Source organism: Gymnogyps californianus, chromosome Z (genome assembly GCF_018139145.2).
Source record: "Gymnogyps californianus isolate 813 chromosome Z, ASM1813914v2, whole genome shotgun sequence".
NCBI lineage: Eukaryota > Metazoa > Chordata > Aves > Accipitriformes > Cathartidae > Gymnogyps > Gymnogyps californianus.
This window is the reverse complement of record NC_059500.1, coordinates 55,882,540-55,902,566: the sequence shown is the minus strand read 5'-3', so window position 1 is coordinate 55,902,566 and position 20,027 is coordinate 55,882,540. Positions and strand designations below refer to the sequence as shown.

Here is a 20,027-nt window from a genome sequence, read left to right as displayed (position 1 = left end):
CATCTATGAACTGATACAAGGGTAAGCAATTCCGCTGTACAGAGCTCAAATAAAAACAAAAGAAATGGAACTTCATTTAAGTAGTCTACAACCTTCTTGGTGCTTTTAGAATTTGTCTTTAAATGCTGCAATTTTGGAGTGTTTCTTCTGTTTTAATACCAAATATTGAGAACCTCTAAAGGAACTATGAGTGAGATAAGAGACAAGACTAGACCAAGGAAAGCAAGAAAGATTTTTTTTGGTCAGCTCCTTAAGGACTTTCTCAGATTTTTAGAGCACAGCACTTCCTCGTAAATCCTGCAGAATGCCACCTAATATTACAGCTAATCAGATCTAACTGTGAATTGCCATTATCAAGAACGATCCTTTTCTGGTTCACATCTTACTGCTTTCTCTCTGTTGTGTGGCTCCAGGATGAGTCAGTTTAGCTAGGTGATCCATCACAAGAACGCAGGACATGGGTTTATGATCTGGTTTATGACCTAATAGTTATCTATTGCCCATAAAGGATATATTGGCCTTCCTCCTCCCTTCACTTTCTTTTGGATGCCTATTCTGATAGCTCCCTGATGCTGCCATTGGTACAGATCGGACTGGTACATTCAAGGAGCTCAAACACACTACTTTTCACAGATCAGAAAAAAGCCAGTGCCAGCAAAAAGAAAGGGCAGCAGAGAGTCAGTAAAAGCAGGCTATCCTTTGGGTAGCACTGCACCAGTTCACTGGGAAATCTCACGAGTGCATCTCATCTACTAGAGATTACTAGCTTGCATCTTCTGCAGTGTCTCCCTTCTGTGAATAAGGAAGTGGCTACCTTCCTTTACCTGCAGTGAACAGTGTGCGTCCAGGAAGAAAAATGAAGCTGATACTGCCAGTTGCATAATCTCTCCTTTCCTTACTATGCTCTAGTACTCGTGGCTTTCTTCACTGAACAACTTCAGCACACAAAGTGAACAGAAAGTCCTTCTCCCCTCGCCTCTAATTTTACTTTTCCACCCATCTAGCATGCTGAAGCACACATTTGGCATTAAAAAAAAATCAAGAACATGGAACACAGTAACCAGAATTTATAGTGGCTTTGTTTGTTGTCGAACCTCACTCCCTCACTGTTTTCTGAGAAAACTAAGGAGGCCTCCAGTTCATCGTGATGTGAAGTGAAAAAAATTTTGAAATCCTTTAAGAGAATCAGGAAAGAGTGTACAAATCTACTCTACTACTGGTATTAAAGCAAAACTTGTATTTTGGGAAAAAAAGCCAACCAACCATGCACACTCTGGCTCATTTAACTTTACAGGGTCAAAAAGCTTTTGTTGCACACATTTCAAGTGGAAAAAATTCTCAGTCTCAGATTACCACTTACAAAGTGAGAATTTTAAACAAGTGACTAAACTAGAATTTCTAACAGAAACTCAGATGCAAGTTTGAGCCAGGATTTGAGTGTGTCTATTTCATGCATGTCTTTATACAATGGACACTATTTCTAATAAAAGATAGTGAAATTATCACCATACCTTATTCCAGATAAACTGTCAAAAGCATGCAGGTCCAAGACATTGGAGAGATCAACTCTAAACAGAGGGAAGAAAGAAAGCTTTGTATTTTTGCTATATTTAAATATTGTGTATACTTAAATAATTATTTTTAAAATGGTTCACTGAAGCTTATGTTTGTTTTCCTGTCTATCATACTAATGCCATCAATCCTTAGCCTTATTTTTGGATGTTGGTGGTTGGTATTGTCTCCTACAAGGAAACACAGTGTTTATTTACACAGTAATATGTAAGCACAGAAACGTATTTTTAAAAAATATAGTAAAATACAAGATATTTCCAAGAAAGATGATAAAACCCCTCATACTGGATGCCTGAATAACAACAGATTTTCCCTAAATGGAAAAAGGAACCCTGAAGTTCTTCCCAGCAATTATTCTGCACCCTTGATATAGACCCTCTCAACACACACACAAATCCCTGGAATACATGTAGTTTATACTGACACACTGTTAGCAAACAAAACTGAAATATGCTATGAGGCAAGTGCTACTATGAAGAATTTCAGCCCTAACATCTGAAACAGACAAATGAAAAATGTAACACGGAACAGACAGCACAGATCATATTTACTTGTAAGCACAGCTACCTATAAACTTGCATAAGAAACTTTTCTTTTTAAAAGCAATATAGACTATAGGTTTCACTGCTAACAGCAACTGATAGCTTTCTAAATGCAATTAATGATATGTGGCTAAATACAAGGAACATGAGACGTTAAAAAAAAAAGACTGCTGGAGTGTAGCCAGTATCATTAAAGTTTTACACCCAACAGTAGCTTTACAAAGCAGTTTCTAAGATGAAAGTTTATAATGTAACACACATAACTAATCCCTCTCTAAGGTTCATGACCAGCTCAGTGCCAGTTGTTTGTTCTCAGCAGTGTTCTGAAAAATCATATAGAAACACTCAAGAAAGTGCTATATTGGTCCCTTTTAAACATGGGCTTTTGAGGGACAAAACCCCCTAATTAAAGAAGATAGGTTCTCAAATACCATCCTAATAAATTAATTTTGTGCTTATTTCACTTTTGGAATGTTTAATCATGGGAGAGACAGTATGTGTCATTCACTAAAGAATATTTACTAGTAACACAAGAGTTGTCATTGAGGACTGAATCTGAGGTCCACTTAATCTAATATCCAAAATTTAACGCTGGCTGGCATCAGCCACCAGAGAATGATACAGATGTGGATACTACACTTCACATACTGGATCTCTTCCTAATGGACATGGACACAAAGCCTCTTCAAAATTGTTAGCCATGCTGGATACCATCATAACCTTTACAGAAAACCATTTTTTTTTCATGTTACAAAAATCCTGGCCTCAAACTTGCATTAATTTCCTAGGGCAGTCAGACCCATGCATATGCAATTTATGAGCAATTTAACTTTATCAATAAAGAGTTTGCTTCTTTTCCCCCTCCAAAGCATTTCATTGACCATTTCTGTACTCTGCCTTGCAACTAAAGAACAAGGAACTCCTGATCTGCTTTCTCAAAACCACTGTTTGTTCTCAGTAAAATCATCATGTTGCCACTTCTTTGATTTCAGCTGGAGCAATCTCTTGCAAATCTTTTTCATGTAAGTGTTTTCCTAAGCCTTGGTCATCCTTCATGATATTCTTCCCCAGTCTGTGGCAAAGGTAAAATTTCCCATTCTTCATAATATGAGATAAATTCCAGAATTTTAAAAACGAATATCACGTTCGCAAAAGTTTACTAAACAGGAGGAAAGGGAAATGCTACAATTGTATCTCTGCAACTCCATCCCTTTGCCGTATTTGTTCTTCTTTTGTCTTTCAATCATTTAAGCTGCACTCAAAGTACATACATTAGATGAAGAAATATCACACTGCATAGATGTCATGAAAACTGTAAGTAATACAGAGGTCTCAAAAATAAAAGATAGCCAAATTTAGATAATGTAAAATTACCTATGAGTAAATATCTAAGATTTACCATCACAATAAAATCCTGATTAAATTTAACCTGGAGTCATCAGAGCATTCTCACCTCCATTTACAGACAGAGAAAAATGCCAGTAACATTATTCTAATACAACTGAACTTTACCAAATACTAACTTAATAATACTGAATTTACAGAATAGGACAAATTAACAAAATTCTAAACTTTGCAGCAGAATCTAGAGTGAAACTAGACACATTAAAACTCTTAACATATCAAAAAAGCTGATGAACATTAAAAGCTTGATTATAAGAATTGCTCACAAGTTTATTCACACTTGCTGTTTTGAACGTAAGTCCCTAAACGACAATAAATCCGTTGAAGAAAATAATGTTTTATGTAATAAACACACGCGCTGACCTAAGAGAAATGATTTACTGAGGATCACTAGAAGAGCAATAAATGAATGAATGTGAAACACCTCTCAGTAACAGAATTTATGATCCCCGTTATAATATTGTTTATTCTTGTTCTAAGCATTCTTCAATAGATTTGCAAGTTAACAAGAAAGGAGTGTGAAGTTGTCAAAGCTACTTAAACATTTCACCTTCCTGCTTGAACAAAGTAATGAAAACACTATGAGAATAAACCTTATAAACTAACAGGATAGTCACTAAAGAGAATGCTTTCCATAGTGCAACTGTTCAACAGCAGAGCATAAAACTTCCAGTGATCAGACTGTAGACAGCATTCAAAATAAGTTAAAGCCAAGAGAAACGTTAACAAGATTAACATTTTTGGAAATGTAAACTGAGCTGATCTTTAGATTAAAGTCAGACAAGCACCTGTCTTCAAAACCCTGGGTTACCAAACAAAATACATATTGTACAGTCACTTGCTGGTCCTATCTGATCAGCCAACAACAAATATTCTTCTCTACGCTTTCCAACTACGTTTGACAATAACTTTAAAAAGCCAAGTATACTTTATTAAGATTATATCTACTACTTTCCCTTCAAAAATTGCTTAAAACAGAAACCTGTATTATAGGAACGTTTATCACAATATAGTCAAATAACAGATGTAATCGTACACAAATCAGTCCTAGCAGTCTGAAAGATACACTGCTCTCCTAATATCCCTGGGAACACCATATCCTTTTAATTCCTCATTAAAAAAGAAATCTAAGTCAGAATTTCAATGAAAATTAGCAAAAGCAATGCAATTACTTTTCCTTCTTATAAACTTTCTTGCACTGCTTTCAAAGTCATTTTGTAGCAACAACTTATTTGCAGCAGCCACCGTAGAGTGAGAAAACTCCTTAAGCTGACACAACAGAAAGAAACATTACGGTGCATGTAATCAATGATTAGCTCAGAGACAACTTGGCCTTGCAAGTTGCTCTTTAGTTACAAGATCTGGTTAACAAGTTACAAGAAACTTTGAATTTCTACCTATAACATTCCCTTAAAAATCTGTTACATTTTTGGAATATGCTGAAGCCAATTAAACTACATCTGTATTAGCATTTTTCAGGAACTTTCCAAATGCTATTACTCCATAAATGGCAACATGACTGAAATGCAACTTTAATAATTAAAAGCCATATTCATATTAAACTTAGAACAAAATGCAGGTTTGGGGGGGGGGGGGGAATGCTCAAGCTTTTGTAAAATCCACTTCTCATGTAAATAAGAAGTATTTACAGTTATATCACGAAGTCCAATAAAACCTACTAGTGGTAAGCTCTGTAAACTAAGCTACATCTTAATACTGATTTTTTTTAAAAATAGTTATACACTAGAGCATAGGATGTGAACAGTAACAAAGAAAAATACAAAAGAAAAATACATTTTTACTTCTTTTAAAAAAATTCCTTTATCTAGACGCTTATTTGTAAAATAAATATTGAGTTTAATATTTCCAATTCAATAGTTTTCCTTTAAGCAAACTGATCTAATAGTATACTTAAATCTGTCACAAAAAAAGTAGGATCTGGTACCTAGTAATAGTGGCCATTTAATACCTTGATCTTTGTGTCTCTAGAATTTTAACAAGTCCATTTATTGACCTAAAATAAAATAGAAAAACCAGAAGTTAGATGAAAATGCAACCGTAATATATTGCTTGAACAAGTTAATCATGGAAAGCAGCATGAGAAATAGCACCACAACAATAACCCCAACTCTGTTATCAACTTGTTGAACAAACCAACAGACATCCCAATGGACTTCATTTTTGTGACTTTTTCATCTCCTAAGTAAGGGCTGGGGAACTTTACAAGTTCTGACAACAAAATACTACCAGTGAGAATAGCGTTTTCCTATCCAAGACTCCTCATGATACACTCTGCTGGGTCTACGCATTTTTATTTTTAGAATTCAAACCACTAATAAAATTGTAAAGTATTTAAAAATTCTAATGTTTCATTTTGTTTAGCATGGTATTGATAGAAAAAGATGGGGCATGTTTTTGGTCACTAATTTGATTCAGACAATTGGTTCTTCTGCACCTATGACAATTATTTGGGACTTCCTCCATATATCTTCGCATTTGCTAGTGAACTCATATCTACTAGCATATTTTTTTTTTCCCTGGCGCTAATTGTGAAAAATGGGAACAGCTGCCCAGAAATGTAAGAGCGTGGACACTTAAGACAAAGGCCTGTCCTTAGTAAGTAACATCAGATCTTACCTAGATATGCAAACTGCTAAGATTGTGTAAGCACACAGAAGTACTGAAATGCCTTTAGAAAGGGGCAGCCTCTTTCCCCTTCTGAGCTAATGATTTGTGTCAATGTAATCCTGAGATCTAATTTCCATATTAACAGCACAAAGGAAGTAACTATGTTTAAATAAATATAACCTTTGAGCCAGTACAGTGTTACAGTTATGCCAAAAGTTTCATACCTGACAGATGTTCTGACTTTATTCAATTCTTCCCCTGAAACCAAATCTGTTTTATTGATGATTACAAGATCAGCTAATGCAACCTGCCTATGCATTAAGGGGGGAAAAAAAAAACCAACATCAAAACAAAATAGTTTTTCTGTAAGACACAAACACCATCTCTCCCACAGCACCAAAAAAATAGCATGCACATTGTTAGTAAAGACAGGCAAGCGTTAATCATCATGGAGCATGACTAAAGTACTACTGGCTTCTCCTTGAGGTGCTCTTCTGTGTCATAAGAGAAGTCTACCAACCTACAAAGGCTTACTAGTTTTTGTTTTGTTTTAAAATGTCATCTAATCCAAAGTGCTTACTGATTTATGAACGTCACAAGCCTCTACTCTCTTGCATGTAGTCTTCATAAAGTCATACTTCAAGTCTCTTTGCTTTATGAAGAGTTCTATTGTTACAGTTACCCTTAATCATTGTGGCTCCACATCTAGCAAAATATATTCCTCTATCTCCAGTTCTACTTCAAGCATCTGATAGATCCTAGTATGCAATTCTTTGTTCCCCACAACACAGCTGGTTCCCCTTCACTTACGTAAAATCCCATCCCTCTTAAAATATGTATTAGAAGAGTCAGATCTCAGCAAAAAGACCAAATGGAGCATGAAGTCACTTTTCTATTTTCTACCTCATTACACCAATCTACCTTGGTTTAAAAGCAAAGGAGGAGAAAAAAGCCTTATAAAAGAAAAAGAAGCCATTTCTAATGAAATTCTATACAGCACAGTTCCTAACTGTGATATATAAAATTAATTTATACACCCATACCGAGCTGCTTCATTGACAAGGCCTTCTGGCTTTTCCTCTGTCAAGTGCTAGACAAAAATTAAAACAAATGGATTAAGCATATTGAAATGACATTTAAATTCATTTGCAATTAAAGGAAGTCAAAACCAATTCAGCTGAGGTATGTTTTTCAACAAGGTATTGAGGAAGATGGCATCTAGAATTCTTCCATAAAATGATGGTGAAGAATTACATTTATACATTCACTAGTACAGAAGCTTATAATCTCTTTTATGAAAACTCTTTTAATTAATTTTATGATTAGAATGCTAGAGTTGGAAAATTGTATTATATTTAATTACTTTTCAGATATACGATGAAGTAAAAAAAGTCACCATGACATACAGTAACCATGGAAAAACATATCTGAAAAAACAAAAGTACATTAATTTTACTAATGAGTGTGATGTCAACTAACTGTTAAAGATGGGTTAGGCTTGCAGTACAGGATTTCGTATACATAACGGCATACTCTTTCTCTGAAAGATTTGACAAACCATACTTTTATAGTAAAAATTCATAACTTTTTCTGGGTTTGTACAAATAAACCACTACTCCTTGGCAAGTCTGCCCAACATCAGTGTTTGCAGCCTATTCAAGCTGTACCTGGGCAGAAGAGTCAGTCAGCACTGACAAAAGCAGAAGCTTCTGATCATGCTGCAGCAGTTTAGTATCATCTGCGGCTTTGTGCTCCACCTGTCTGCCCAAGCTAATGTCCTCACAGAAGAATCAGTGAAAGGGAAAAAAAATCTGCATCTCAAGCAGAAGCGTGAAGTTTAGCAACATAAAGCCTTACTTAATTTAGGCAGAGCAACAGACTACACTGAAGCAGCAAAGGTTCAGCTACAAGTTATTTTCTGCTCACTCTGCCATGGAGGCGGCAATCTCCAGGAGAGAAGCATCACAGACACCTGGAGGCAGTAAAACTTCAAATTTATGCTGTAATATTAGTAAGAGCTCACCACTTATGCCTTACATCTCTGGGAATATTAGAGAGTCCTGTGCATTCCTTCATCAGCCCTAAATGTACCAGGAATATTATTTTAAAATTTGGTTTTAAAGTCACAGGAATACCAAATGAAAGTGGAATTAACATCATGGGAAACATATAAATTAAAAAACCCTAGAAAACTATTTTTTCTTCAAGTGGAATTATCAGGCATCTAACATTATTTGAATTGAAAAACAAAAATAGATTATTGCATACTGTCAGTCTGTCACCTTAAAAAAAAAAAAAAAAGAAAGAAAGAAAAACCCAAAACTATTTCCTGATTGTGCACAACCTAAGGAGAGCATAACAACAGATGACTGGGAAGGAACCTCTCCTCTGACCTTTTCTTTGTAATCCTCTGTGTATTGATTCTATTGAATTAAATGTTGTCAGATTGTTGCCCTGAAAAGAACAATGTCAGTAGTCCAGATGTCAAGTCTTGAAAGTAAAGAACTGTCACTTCAAGTTGTACAACTGTTTGCCTTTGCTTAAAAAAAAATGAGTATTTCAGATTGCTGGGTGACAAATCCATTAGAGTGATAACCCATGATATCAATTACCACTTCAGTTTCAATTTGGCTGACTGGTCACAGGGTACTATTTGTCAGCTTTTCTTGTGATGGGTTGGTTCTTTGAAGCATGACACCCTTAAATTGCTGCCTATTATCTCAATGTCATTACCTGTATGGCTTTCAAAATTCTTTGAATCACAAGCAGCTGTTGAGGTCAAGCTTTGCAACCAGAAGAACTGCACAAGTTAGCAAGGCAAAAGTTGTTTAGTTGGCATATAACTGAGAAAGGCTCAAGTTTCTATTTATTCTGAGTGGATGTCAGTGTTGTACAGGCTTACTGATTAAATAATGCAAGAGTTTTCAGGGAGCTGTCAAAGATAATAATGGATAGAAGAGCTGAGTGTTTCAAAACATTTTTGTGTTGTTTCTGACATATTACTTGAAAGTTTAAAGAGTAAAAATTTTATTTTTTAAACAATAATAATTTAATGTTGCTGTGTGCAACAGAATTATATTTCATTCAAGCCAATAAATCAGCATTGCATGAAGAGAAAGATAAACAGAACATTTTTGCAAGTAATAAAACACATCCCAATTAGTATGAGGGCACTCAGTTGAAAAGGGGGCTGACTTAAGACATGCTGTGGTTTCTGGTGGTAGCTGAGCTAATTTGAAAGTCGGTTCCTGCTTAAAAGGGCAAACCAGCTCACTCCCTTCCTCTCGTTCTTCTACCAACTCCTCCGCAAAAGTCCTTGCAAAACACGATGGCTTAACTTGCCAAACTGGCTTGCTATAGGGTTACATTAGTTCTGTCCTGGTGCAACACAAACTGACGAGAGGACAGGACTGCCCCCTTTCGGTAAATTAGCTATTAGATCAGCTCAACTGAAACGAGAAACCCAAATAGTCCAAACAAAATAAAATCTTATAAAGGAGGGATCACTTCCTTATTTTTTAACCATTATTCTTCAGTTCTCTCAGCTTTTTGCAGCCATTGTAAAATACAGAGATATTAAAAACACTTCCACAGCCTAGTGGGATTTTTATACCATGGAGGCATCCTTTCTTATGGTCACTTTTATTTTGAATCCTGCAAAATCAATGCCTAATCAAAGTAGTCACTTCCTAAGTTATTAAGTTGCAAATAATTATATTTATGACTAGCTATTACAAAAAAAGTTGAACTATTTGATTTAACCGCAATTACTGCTGTTATCCAAACTGACTGTTCTATAGGTCTGTTCTTACATTACACTTTATATAGAGGTCTGTTCTTACTCCTCTCAAGTAACATGAACCAATCACACACTGTAAGACACACTTCCCCACTGTTTTTACAGTAATCCAAATGCCTATTGTGGAATACAACCAAGATTCCCAAGTGAAGTGACAGAACTAGAAGGAATCAAGTATCTAGCAACCTGACAACTCTTAGCAGACACGCTGCTGTGTTGGTAAGAATCTGACTTCCTATGAATATCAGTACTTCCTTGTTCTCCTTCAAAATATAGTACTAATGTACCACAGCAACCGAAATACATCCTTATCCACTGTAAGAATTAAAGCTATTGTAAAAATGTAATTCATCCACAAGAACATTATTGCAATACTTGTTCTAATGTTGCAGTTTTAAACCATGTAACAAATCCAGTAACTTACCTGCAATCCATGCTTTGCATCAACAACAGATACAATACCTAAAAGAGAACATTAAAATGGAATAGAAATGGGCTGGAAGCAGCTAACAGTTTAACAACTTGTAAACTTCCTGTACAACTACGAAAGTAACAGTATCACCACATTTACAACTGGTTATAATATTTTCAATGCTTCCAGTGTATCTGAACATTAGACTCGTCAGTAATTATTTTCTTACCTGTTACTCACATTGTGGTAAAAAAAAGTCTACCAAACCAGGTGAGAGAAATTCTTAGAAGGTGGATGCCTCTCCTCCTTCCGCAACAGCAAACTGGCAGAGGTATGCTTTTACAGGTTATCGAACAAATTCAGGGGACTGACTGACGTATGCAGTTATTCTGATTGTAAGTGACCAGGAACTTGCAATTCTCTGGCAGAAATTTAGGAAGCTGTTTCCTATTCAACTGAATGTTTCCTTGGCTAGATGGGTATTTCACAAACTGACCAAAGTGTTAGTAGGATTTTTTTTTTAAGCCAAAAAGTTTTTTACCTACATTAAAAAAAAAATTTTAAAAATCAACATTCAACATACTCTTCAACTACACAGCAATGATTTATATTACAGTAAACTCAGATTTTTATTGGAACACAGCAAATACTAGAGCTAACGAGTACAATAGGCAAAGAAGCCAGAAAACAAAAGGCAGGAGAGTCCAGATGTTGACAAGTTAAGAATTCAGAAAAAAGGAAACAATTTAGGAAACACTGCATTGCAAAAAAAAATAATGAGAGCTGTAATATTACTCCTAAACAATGTTTTATAACATTTAACTAATGAGGTTTTTTCCCCCCCTTACACCACAATCAAGATCTCTCCATATCCGACCCCTTAGCAAAGCATTACACAACTTTTATTGGATTTAGCAAACTGAAACAGCTCACCCGAGTAGATAAACAAGCATCAGAATAAGCAAGTGGATCTCTGTGGTCAAATTTGGGGATGTGAGAACCAAGATCATGCATTTTCTGAAACCTTGCCTTAAATGATAAGAATACCTTACACTAAATCCAGATATGGGATGCCAATACGTTGGAAAACAAGCTTGCACTTCTTACCATCAAGATAGATGTCACTTCCCAGCTCAGAATCAACCCAGAACATGGATGCCACAGCTCCTAAGAAGTGCAGTACATTTAGTTGCAAAATTGACATTTTCCAGTAAACTATCAATATTCAGACATTTCACAGAAAAACTCTATTTGTAGTGCTGTATTTGAAACTCCTCTCATCCAAACTCAGAAAGCATCATAGATGTCAAATACCCAACCACATATTTGACCTAACAACAGCTATCAAAGCATCATACTTGTGTGCACATCAACAGCTATGACTACAAAAAGCTTTAAAAATCTCACAATTCCAGATGCATGTAAGTTGTCTAAATTACCTTTACTCAGTAGCATCAACTATCTGTCATTACTATACTACAACGCTCCCTCATTTCCAAAAAATTCTGTACTCCCCCTCTTCACCTTTCAGCCACCATTTCTAGGTCATGGCGCGCGCGCGCGCGCACACACACACACGAGATAAAAAAGGAGATAAAACAGTTAAAGAAAAATGGAATTGGCACATTTGAGAGAAATCAGCTCCCTCCTAGGGACCTTCTCTTCTTCACTGGCTTCTATAAACTCTCCTATGCAGTTTCTTACATCATAAATCAAAAGGATGAAGAAAGTCAAGAATAATCGGATATAGAAAAGAATATTTTCCTTAATATCTCAGGTCTGCACAGGAAACCTTTTGGCTTTAGATAATTTTAAGATAGATTGAGTTAAGAAGTATCTAATCCAGGTTCAATTTGCAAACAGATACTGTACTGGAAGGGAAGTTTTACAAGGGTAAATCATGCCTGATCAATCTGGGAAGGCCATACCTGGCCTTCTGTGAAAAAATGATTGTATTTGTGGACAAGCGGAGAGCACTGCATGCCATTTACATCACCTCTAGCAAATTTTTCAACACTGTCTTCAAAGATATTCTAGTAACCAACCTGGGACAGTCTGAATGGAAAGACAAATAGGTAAAACTGGTCAGATAGTTAAGATCTAAAAGTTGCTGTTAAGAGGTCATACCCTACCTGGAAGCTGTAAATCAGTAGGGTACTGCAGGGATCTATCCTGGGACCTGTCCTGTTCAACGTCTCCACCAGGAACCCAGGAGGGGATGGAAGACATGCCTGTCAAGTTTGCAGAGAACACCAAATTCGGAAAGGAACAGTTGATATATCTAAGGGCAGAGCTATCTTTCAGAGGGACCTGGCCAGGCAGGAAGGAATGGCCAACAAGAACCTGATGAAATTCAGCAAAGAAAAACATTGAGTAATATGCTTAAGAACAAAGAGCCCCTGGCAATGACACAGGCTAGGGACAGACTGGCTGGGGAGCAGGTCTACAGAGAAGGCCCTGAGGGTCCTGGTAGGCAGCAAGCCAAGCAAGCAGTGTGCCCTGGGATCAGAGAAGGCCAAAAGCACTCCAGACTGTTGGAACTGAAGCATGGCTGAGGGAGGTTATTTTCCTCTATTTAGCACTTTCAAGCCCACATCTGGCTAGCACTTCCAGTGTGAGGATCTCCCATACAGGAAAGACATCAGCGTAGGATCACCAAGACAGCTGAGGCCAGAGCACAGGCCCTACGAGGAGAGGCGGGGGAACTGCATTTGTTCAGCCTGGAGAAGGGACAGCTTCTGCAGAACCTAATAGCAGCCTCCCTGGTACCTACAGGTGAGTCACTGAGAAGACTGAGCCAGGCTGTGACAGAAGGATGGGAGACAACTGTAGTGAAGTAAGCAAGGTTCAGACCACATATATCAGAAAAAAGTTTTTTGACCGTGAAAAGGCAGGCACAGAACAGGTTGCCTGGAGAGGTCATGTCATGTTTTATCCTCAGAGGATGGAGATATATGACTAGATATCCCAAAGAACTTGGTCTTGTCTTATAGCTGACCCTGCTTTGGGCAGGAGGCTGGACTAAAGACCTAACATCCCTTCCAAACTGAATTATTCTATGATTATATGATTCTTGTATTTTTTACATGCTAGGTCTCATTATCCACTGAATTTCCATCCATATGAGATGCTTCTGGAATAATGAAATCCGTAGTACTCTCTCTTCTTTGTATAGACATTTGTATTTCTTCAGGATGTAAAATGGAACATAATAAACTGACAAGTCTTGAGCAAAAAGAATCAGCAAGTATTTGGACAACTGGGACCACATTCTATCAAGGACTTGGAATCTGTGACCTGATACCTGTGTACTACACATGGCCTAGGAGTATGTTACTCCTGTTTTCTGCTAAAATGGCCCTGTAAAACAGATTCTAGCAACCGTAGGATGTGCTGTATATTTTTTTTTTTTAAATCATAATTTGTTATGAAACAAACCAATTTAACATATATCAGTGCTGCAATATGAAGGACAGGAGGAGCTAACAGCAAAAACAGTACTTGTTTTTTTTCAATTACAGATCCTTAGTTACTGGCAGGCTGTCTAAGACTATTAAGCACATCAGAAGAAAAAATATCAGTAACTAAACTCATTCTAACACCTAAAACTGTCCACCTGAAGTGACAAGATGCAGTCCTCCAAGCATCACTCTGTATCAACACCACTCTGTATCAACACCAAATACCTGTCAGTTGTTCACAGTGCTTACTCATGCAAGATATAGCAAGGGCCACAACATCTAATGGTTTTCTGGTATCTATTGATTTTTTTCCCAAAAAGCTTAATAGTTTTCCAATTTGACTCAAACAGAATTTGTGTGTAACAGAGGCCAAATCAATGCCCCTTCTTTTGAAGAAAATTACTTTACCATGACAACTATTTAGCTTTGAGCTGGAAAGTGTCAGTCTCCTAAATGGGAAACAATTGAATTTCTGATAAGAATTTCCTTCATTCGATCAACAACACATTTTTAATTGAGACGGTTCGGAGAAAATTGTTTTAGATAGCTATTATTAACATGAGCTCAAGTTTAAACACCTTTTCATAATAAATATTACTAAAGAGCACACAAGGAATTTGTAAGATCTATTATTGTTCTGTACCTACCAGAAGAATGTATTAGTCTGTTTCACAGCGTATTTTATGACTTCACAAAATATAAGACCTATCACAACCAATGTAACAATACATCAGATGCTAATAATTTATACTTCAGAAGGAGCAAAGTAGCCTACTGAAAACTACTAGTTTCAGAGTGTGCTTCTCTTCTCTAAGTCCAGTGTCTTCTCTTGATAGAAATATATTTTAACTGGATTTCTGTTAAGCTTTAGAGTCAATTTAGAGCAAGTTCAAAAAAACAAAACAAAACATCCAACCAAACAACCCCACCTGCTTCTGCACATTATCCAATTCAGTTTTAGTCTATATAGCAATCAAAGCATGTGCCTGACAACTCAACACTTTATATTATATTTTGCACAGTGAACTGACTGGTGAGCAAATAAGCACTTCATAAAAACAGAATAATTATGATGGTTGTGAAAACCATAATGTGAACTACCTGGATCTGCCAAACCAGTTGTTTCTAACAATATATAGTCAAATTTTCCTCTCCTTTGCATCAGGTTCTCAATAGCCTTCACACCATTGTCCCTGTAAGAAGACACAATTAAACCTGAGAACAGAGAAAACAAGCTAAAACATGTATAAACACGTATCTTCTGATGCAGAACACAACGTCAGTACCATCAAAACAAAGCCGTGAGTCAGGACTTAGAGTCTACAATGACAATTCAGTCATCAAGCTGCTGCTCTAATATTAAGCAAACTGTAGTTTTGTTTCATTTTAGTCTGAAAATAGTATTTGCCTACTCCTGACAGGCATAATAAAGGTGATTTATATGAAGATTTGTTTTCAAACACTGAAAACCCTGTAAAGGACAGTAGGGCTGTATAAATACGTAACTATTTGGTTTGGCAGCTGAGATTACAAAAAGAAAGGGGGGGTGTGAAGGGAGGTGGGGTAACTGAACCATGTTCTCCTGCCTTTCCACCTCACCTACAGCAAAATTAAGATGTGTCATTTATTCAAATCTCAGCTGATGAAGTCAGCCTGAAGTAGAAATGTACAGCATTTTATACAAGAAACGAATGTATATAAAACATAGCAGCAATGGCAGCATTCCTTACATCCCCGTAGAACACAACGCAATAGGGTCTTCTGTTTTCCACTTACTATCCCAATTTAAGGCATAGGACCAGTTCTTCCAAATTTTCAGGACAAACAGGCCATCACCTTTATTACAAACTTAGCACAAACAATCCAGCATTCAAACAAACAGGGTAAAAACATGTCAAAGAAACAAATACCTTCCTGCTTTTTAATGTGACCACCAGCTTACAATTTGGAATATTGTGTTTCATTAGGTCACCAAAAGGTTGTCCCTCCACCCTTTCTGAGGTATACAATATTCAAGTATTAACCAACATACAGAGAAAGAAACACAGAGTAAGTATTTAATGTGGAAATTAGAAAACTTGAGTCCTAGTTCCAGCCTCCTTGAATCTTTAGCTCTGTATATAAAAGCATGTAATACTAACAGAAGAGGGAGAGCTCCCTGCCCTACAATACCCCAATGGTGTATAAGTTGGTATTTACATTATTTTTCTGAAAGACGCTAAGTCCAAATCCAGTACAGCAGCAAAAGGAGATAAATTTCTATCTCCCAAATTCCAATTCTTGTTTTATCTGACGAAAGAAGTCTCAATGAATACTACCATCAGTTTTAGGAATCAAATCCTGGACGTCTTCTCCTCAATTCCCCCAAAACCCACTGTAAGAACTTGTACAATAGTCCTTCCTTACTTTACTGAACAGCACAGGCAGCCATTTCTGAGCTCCAGCCATTCTTCATAGAGTTCTCCCCCTTGACTGATTGCCAGGGATTTCTCCAAGGCACTTCCTGGAAATATAAGTAGTATGATAATTTTAATCTACAAATTTGCATGACAATGCCTGCAAAAGATATATGAAAGATTTAAGGTGGTATACATTTTTACTCTTGGATTGTATTTTTTTTCTTCAGAGACTGTTTCTGATGCGTTCTTCAGAAATCAGTGTTTTCCATTTTATGAGAAATTGAAAAGCCAAAGTCAAGTTGGTTCTACAAAGACCAAAACCCAGAGGATGAAAGTACAGCATAAGTGCCATAAACTTAGCTAAAAGAAAGGGAAGTTAGCTTCTACCTCCATATCAAATAAAGGCTCTGTCTATATGTTTTATTTCAGGCTGCATGACCAGAAAAGTGGCATGCATCTTTGTCGATGAAAACAAACAAACGACCACCAACACAGTGTAAACTGTAAGCAACGCTGGCTATGGTACAGATATGAAATTATAGCCGTAACAGTTAAAAATCCTGAGAAGGAAAGCAAAGAGTTCAAAGAACCACAGACAGCAAGCACACATCTCCCCATTTTCTTGGTCTAGAATAATTTGTGATCTGTAAGTGGCTGAGGGGAAAGGTAAGAAAAGAAAATATTAGCTACCAACACGTTAGTTTAATTTCCATTTGCCTGAAACTAGAGTAGGACAAATGGAGATACAGCACTTCCAACAGGGTGACATATTCGTTCACTTGACTCTGAGGGACTGAATTTATGTACAAAACAATTAATGAATAGCATTATTTTATGAACACCAGCCAAAAGACTTTTTGTCCTTCTGAAGACTACGAGGTATGTCAATAATTTCAGTAATGGATTTAAAACTACAATGTTCTTGGTTTCCAAAAGTTTTATATATTTATCATTTTATGGCTAAAAAAATGTTTCTGCAGGTTTACATACCTTCTCCAAACTCATTCAGAATAACTGCTATTCTTTTTTTATGCTGTTCTGTCAGTATGTAATTTAGAAGAGTTGTTTTCCCAGCTCCTAGAACACAGACCATACTACTATTAAAATGTTAAAAAAAAAGCTTAAATTTTCAAATTAAAAAGCAAATACTGTTGTGCACATGCACACTTCCGACAAATCTGATCTCTTCTGAAATACGAGTTTTCATTCTTGTATCCTGCATTCTACTATAACACTGTAGAAATTAATTTGTAGCAATATTTGACCCCCATGGAACTATCAGCACATTAAATCTCAGCTTTAAAAGACCCATAGTTTTCCATTCACTAAGTGTCAGTGCTTGATAAACTTACAAGTCTTCCTAGAAAACTCATTTTTATGTTTCTCTCAACAAAAGCTACACTTGCTCTTCTCCCTCCCACTGCCTTTTCTGACCAGCTCTTTTATCATCAGTAATCACTGATGTGCTACTAACTGCCATTAGATGAGGCATTGTTAAGCAAGGTGTTCACAATGTCTGTGTGGCCACACTACTAACAGTTTCATCCCATGCACAAGATCACAACTAGGGGAATTTGGTAAAGCAACCTTCCTTCCCTGCCCTTAGGGTTTTTTGAGAGAGTATGACGCAGTACAAAGTTACAACTTTTAGAACGGTGTTGGCGATCCTAAATTTAACCTGATCTTTACCATACAAAACCATACTTGCAGTTCCCAGTAACTGTGTTGGTTTAAGAGAGGGAAGCCAAACCTCACATTTGCAAGACTGCAATTCAGTCTGCATTCAACTGAGGGAAATACGTTACACTATCCTGACATTAAGTGGCAAAAAGCGATTTGTCAAACATGACCATAACAAATCGGCCCCTGAAAACAGGCTGGTAAAAGCAGCAACAGGAGCCTGTACAGCTGTTCAAAATCGTTCTGCAAATCTAACTAGAACGGCGCTTACTAGGAGCGGCATGAGCACGTTGCGCGGAAACCGCGGCGAAGCGCTGAACGGGCAGCGCTAAGGACTCCTTTCTGCTATGCCGTCAGGGTCTCGCCTACCGACCCAGCCCGTGGGCACGGAGGCTGCCGTCAGACCCGCCGGGGCACCTCTCCGCCCGCCTGGCGGCGTGCGGGCCGCCCTGCAGCCCAGAGCCCCGTCGCAGCCCAGCCCCTCACTCAGGGGTTTCCCGACGCCCACCAACGGAAGCCCGCAGGCCCGCCGTACCGCTCTCCCCAGCGCCGGGGAGGGCGGCGCGCCGCTGGCAGGGAAGCGGGGCAGGCCGCTCCTCACCTAAGTATCCCGTGATGATCGTCACGGGGATCTTCCTGCTGGGGCTGGGCTCGGTCTCCTCCGCGCCGCCGGCGTCTATCGGGACCAGGTCGGGGCACTCTTCGTCCTCCATGAGAGCGCGGGCGCCTGCAGCTCGGCGCAGCCTAGCCAGCCCCGGCTAGGGAAGAGGGAGAGAGACGGGGCAGGCGATGCGGTGCTGCCAGCCGGGGCTGGGGGCCGCTCGCCCCTCAGCCGCATTCCCGCGCTCCCCCTCCGGGCGCCGCCGCCCCCTTCCCCGAGCCCCGACAGCCTCGGCGCAAGCCGCCACTCACCTGCGCCCGCCTGACGTCACGCAGCCCACGTCACGCAGGGCCCCAGACGCACCGCGGACATGCGCCACGGCACGCGCCGCCCCTCCCCCCCCCTCCGCAGCACCTCCCCTTAGCGCGTGCGCCCTGACCCTCACGGCGGCCTCCCGCCGGGTTCTGCCGCGCAGGCGCAGCAGGCGGGAAGGCGGGGCGGGGGGCGGGGCTGGGCCGGGCCGAGCGTCAGGTGGTTTGTGGTTGAGGTGCTGGTTGTGGTGGGTGGTGCGGCGCGCGGCGCGGGCCGGCTGGCTGCTAGCCGTCTGTTAACGGCCGGCGGCTGGGCGGTCTCCCGTCAGACGCGGCTCCAGGGAGCTAGGTCCTTCCGCCCGCTACTCCTCCTCAGCCCGGCCTCAGGAAGAGAAATGTCGGTTCTTACCCACGGGGAACGCTGAAGACGTCTCGGTCTGGTCAGCAAACCTTGTGTGGGGTGGATGTGTTGTCTTTTATTTATAATCAAATAAACTTAAGCTACAAATTGAATGTTAGCTTTCTCCGTTTTCCATTAGATACCGTGAGGAGGCATGTACCTGTATAAGACATATCTATGGTTAACTTTAACAGCGTTGTGAACGCCGTAGCTTTTTGTGGGCTGTAGGTTTAGCAAATTGGTAATACATCTTCCATTTCTTCACGTCAAAAGTTGTAACAGTATTGGAGGAGGCATGGAGAAGAGATTTGCCTGATACATACATACATACGCATCCTCCTCAAAACCCAGGTGTGGTTCTCTGCTTTCAATAGAAGGTCCAGTAACACCGGTTTGAGTACAGACTGATAAAGTATGTTGGGCTTCACCTGGTTTGTATGTTTGTTGGCTTGTATGGCAGTAAATATACTTAGTATTTATCCTTGAATCTTCTTATACTTGTGTAGGTTAAAACATTCCTTTAATACTTATGATATTTCATTATATTCCACTCTAAATAGTTTGCTTTTACTTTAGTCATTCTGATTATAACAAGCATGTGAAAGTCCAGTCTACAAAAATTATCAAATAACTTATATAATCCATTAATTCAGCTTGTCCTTGGAGAGACAGCTGTATTTATTCAACAGAAATACCTATGGCTACATGATTATCCAGATAATAAGTTCAAAAGCAAATTATTAAAATCTTGATTTGTGAGGGAAATAAGGTTTTTTGCTTTGGTTGTAGTTAAAATAACTCATATTGTCCTACACTAT

The 20,027-nt window shown here is 38.6% G+C and overlaps 1 protein-coding gene across 14 annotated transcripts in view; it reads right to left on the bottom strand.

Annotated features, from left to right (window-relative positions):
* The window catches only part of LOC127027150 (COBW domain-containing protein 1-like), a 28,883-nt gene extending 10,232 nt beyond the window's left edge, over positions 1-18,651 (bottom strand). For 4 of the 14 annotated variants that reach the window (XR_007767793.1, XM_050912674.1, XM_050912677.1 and 1 more), the window contains exons 1-10: positions 18,499-18,651; positions 17,208-17,294; positions 16,225-16,321; positions 14,920-15,011; positions 11,465-11,524; positions 10,370-10,407; positions 7,190-7,236; positions 6,371-6,457; positions 5,488-5,532; positions 1,512-1,568 (exon numbers count right to left, since the gene is read on the bottom strand). Coding sequence is in view for 13 of the 14 variants with exons in the window: in XM_050912674.1 (XP_050768631.1) it covers positions 1,512-1,568; positions 5,488-5,532; positions 6,371-6,457; positions 7,190-7,236; positions 10,370-10,407; positions 11,465-11,524; positions 14,920-15,011; positions 16,225-16,321; positions 17,208-17,294; positions 18,499-18,610 (722 nt within the window). In the remaining variant the exon portion in view is untranslated. Of the gene's footprint in view, positions 1-1,511; positions 1,569-5,487; positions 5,533-6,370; positions 6,458-7,189; positions 7,237-10,369; positions 10,408-11,464; positions 11,525-14,919; positions 15,012-16,224; positions 16,322-17,207; positions 17,295-18,498 lie in introns of those variants that run through there. The other 10 variants (XM_050912680.1, XM_050912685.1, XM_050912675.1 and 7 more) reach the window with 9 other exon arrangements.
* Positions 18,652-20,027: the final 1,376 nt, after the last annotated feature.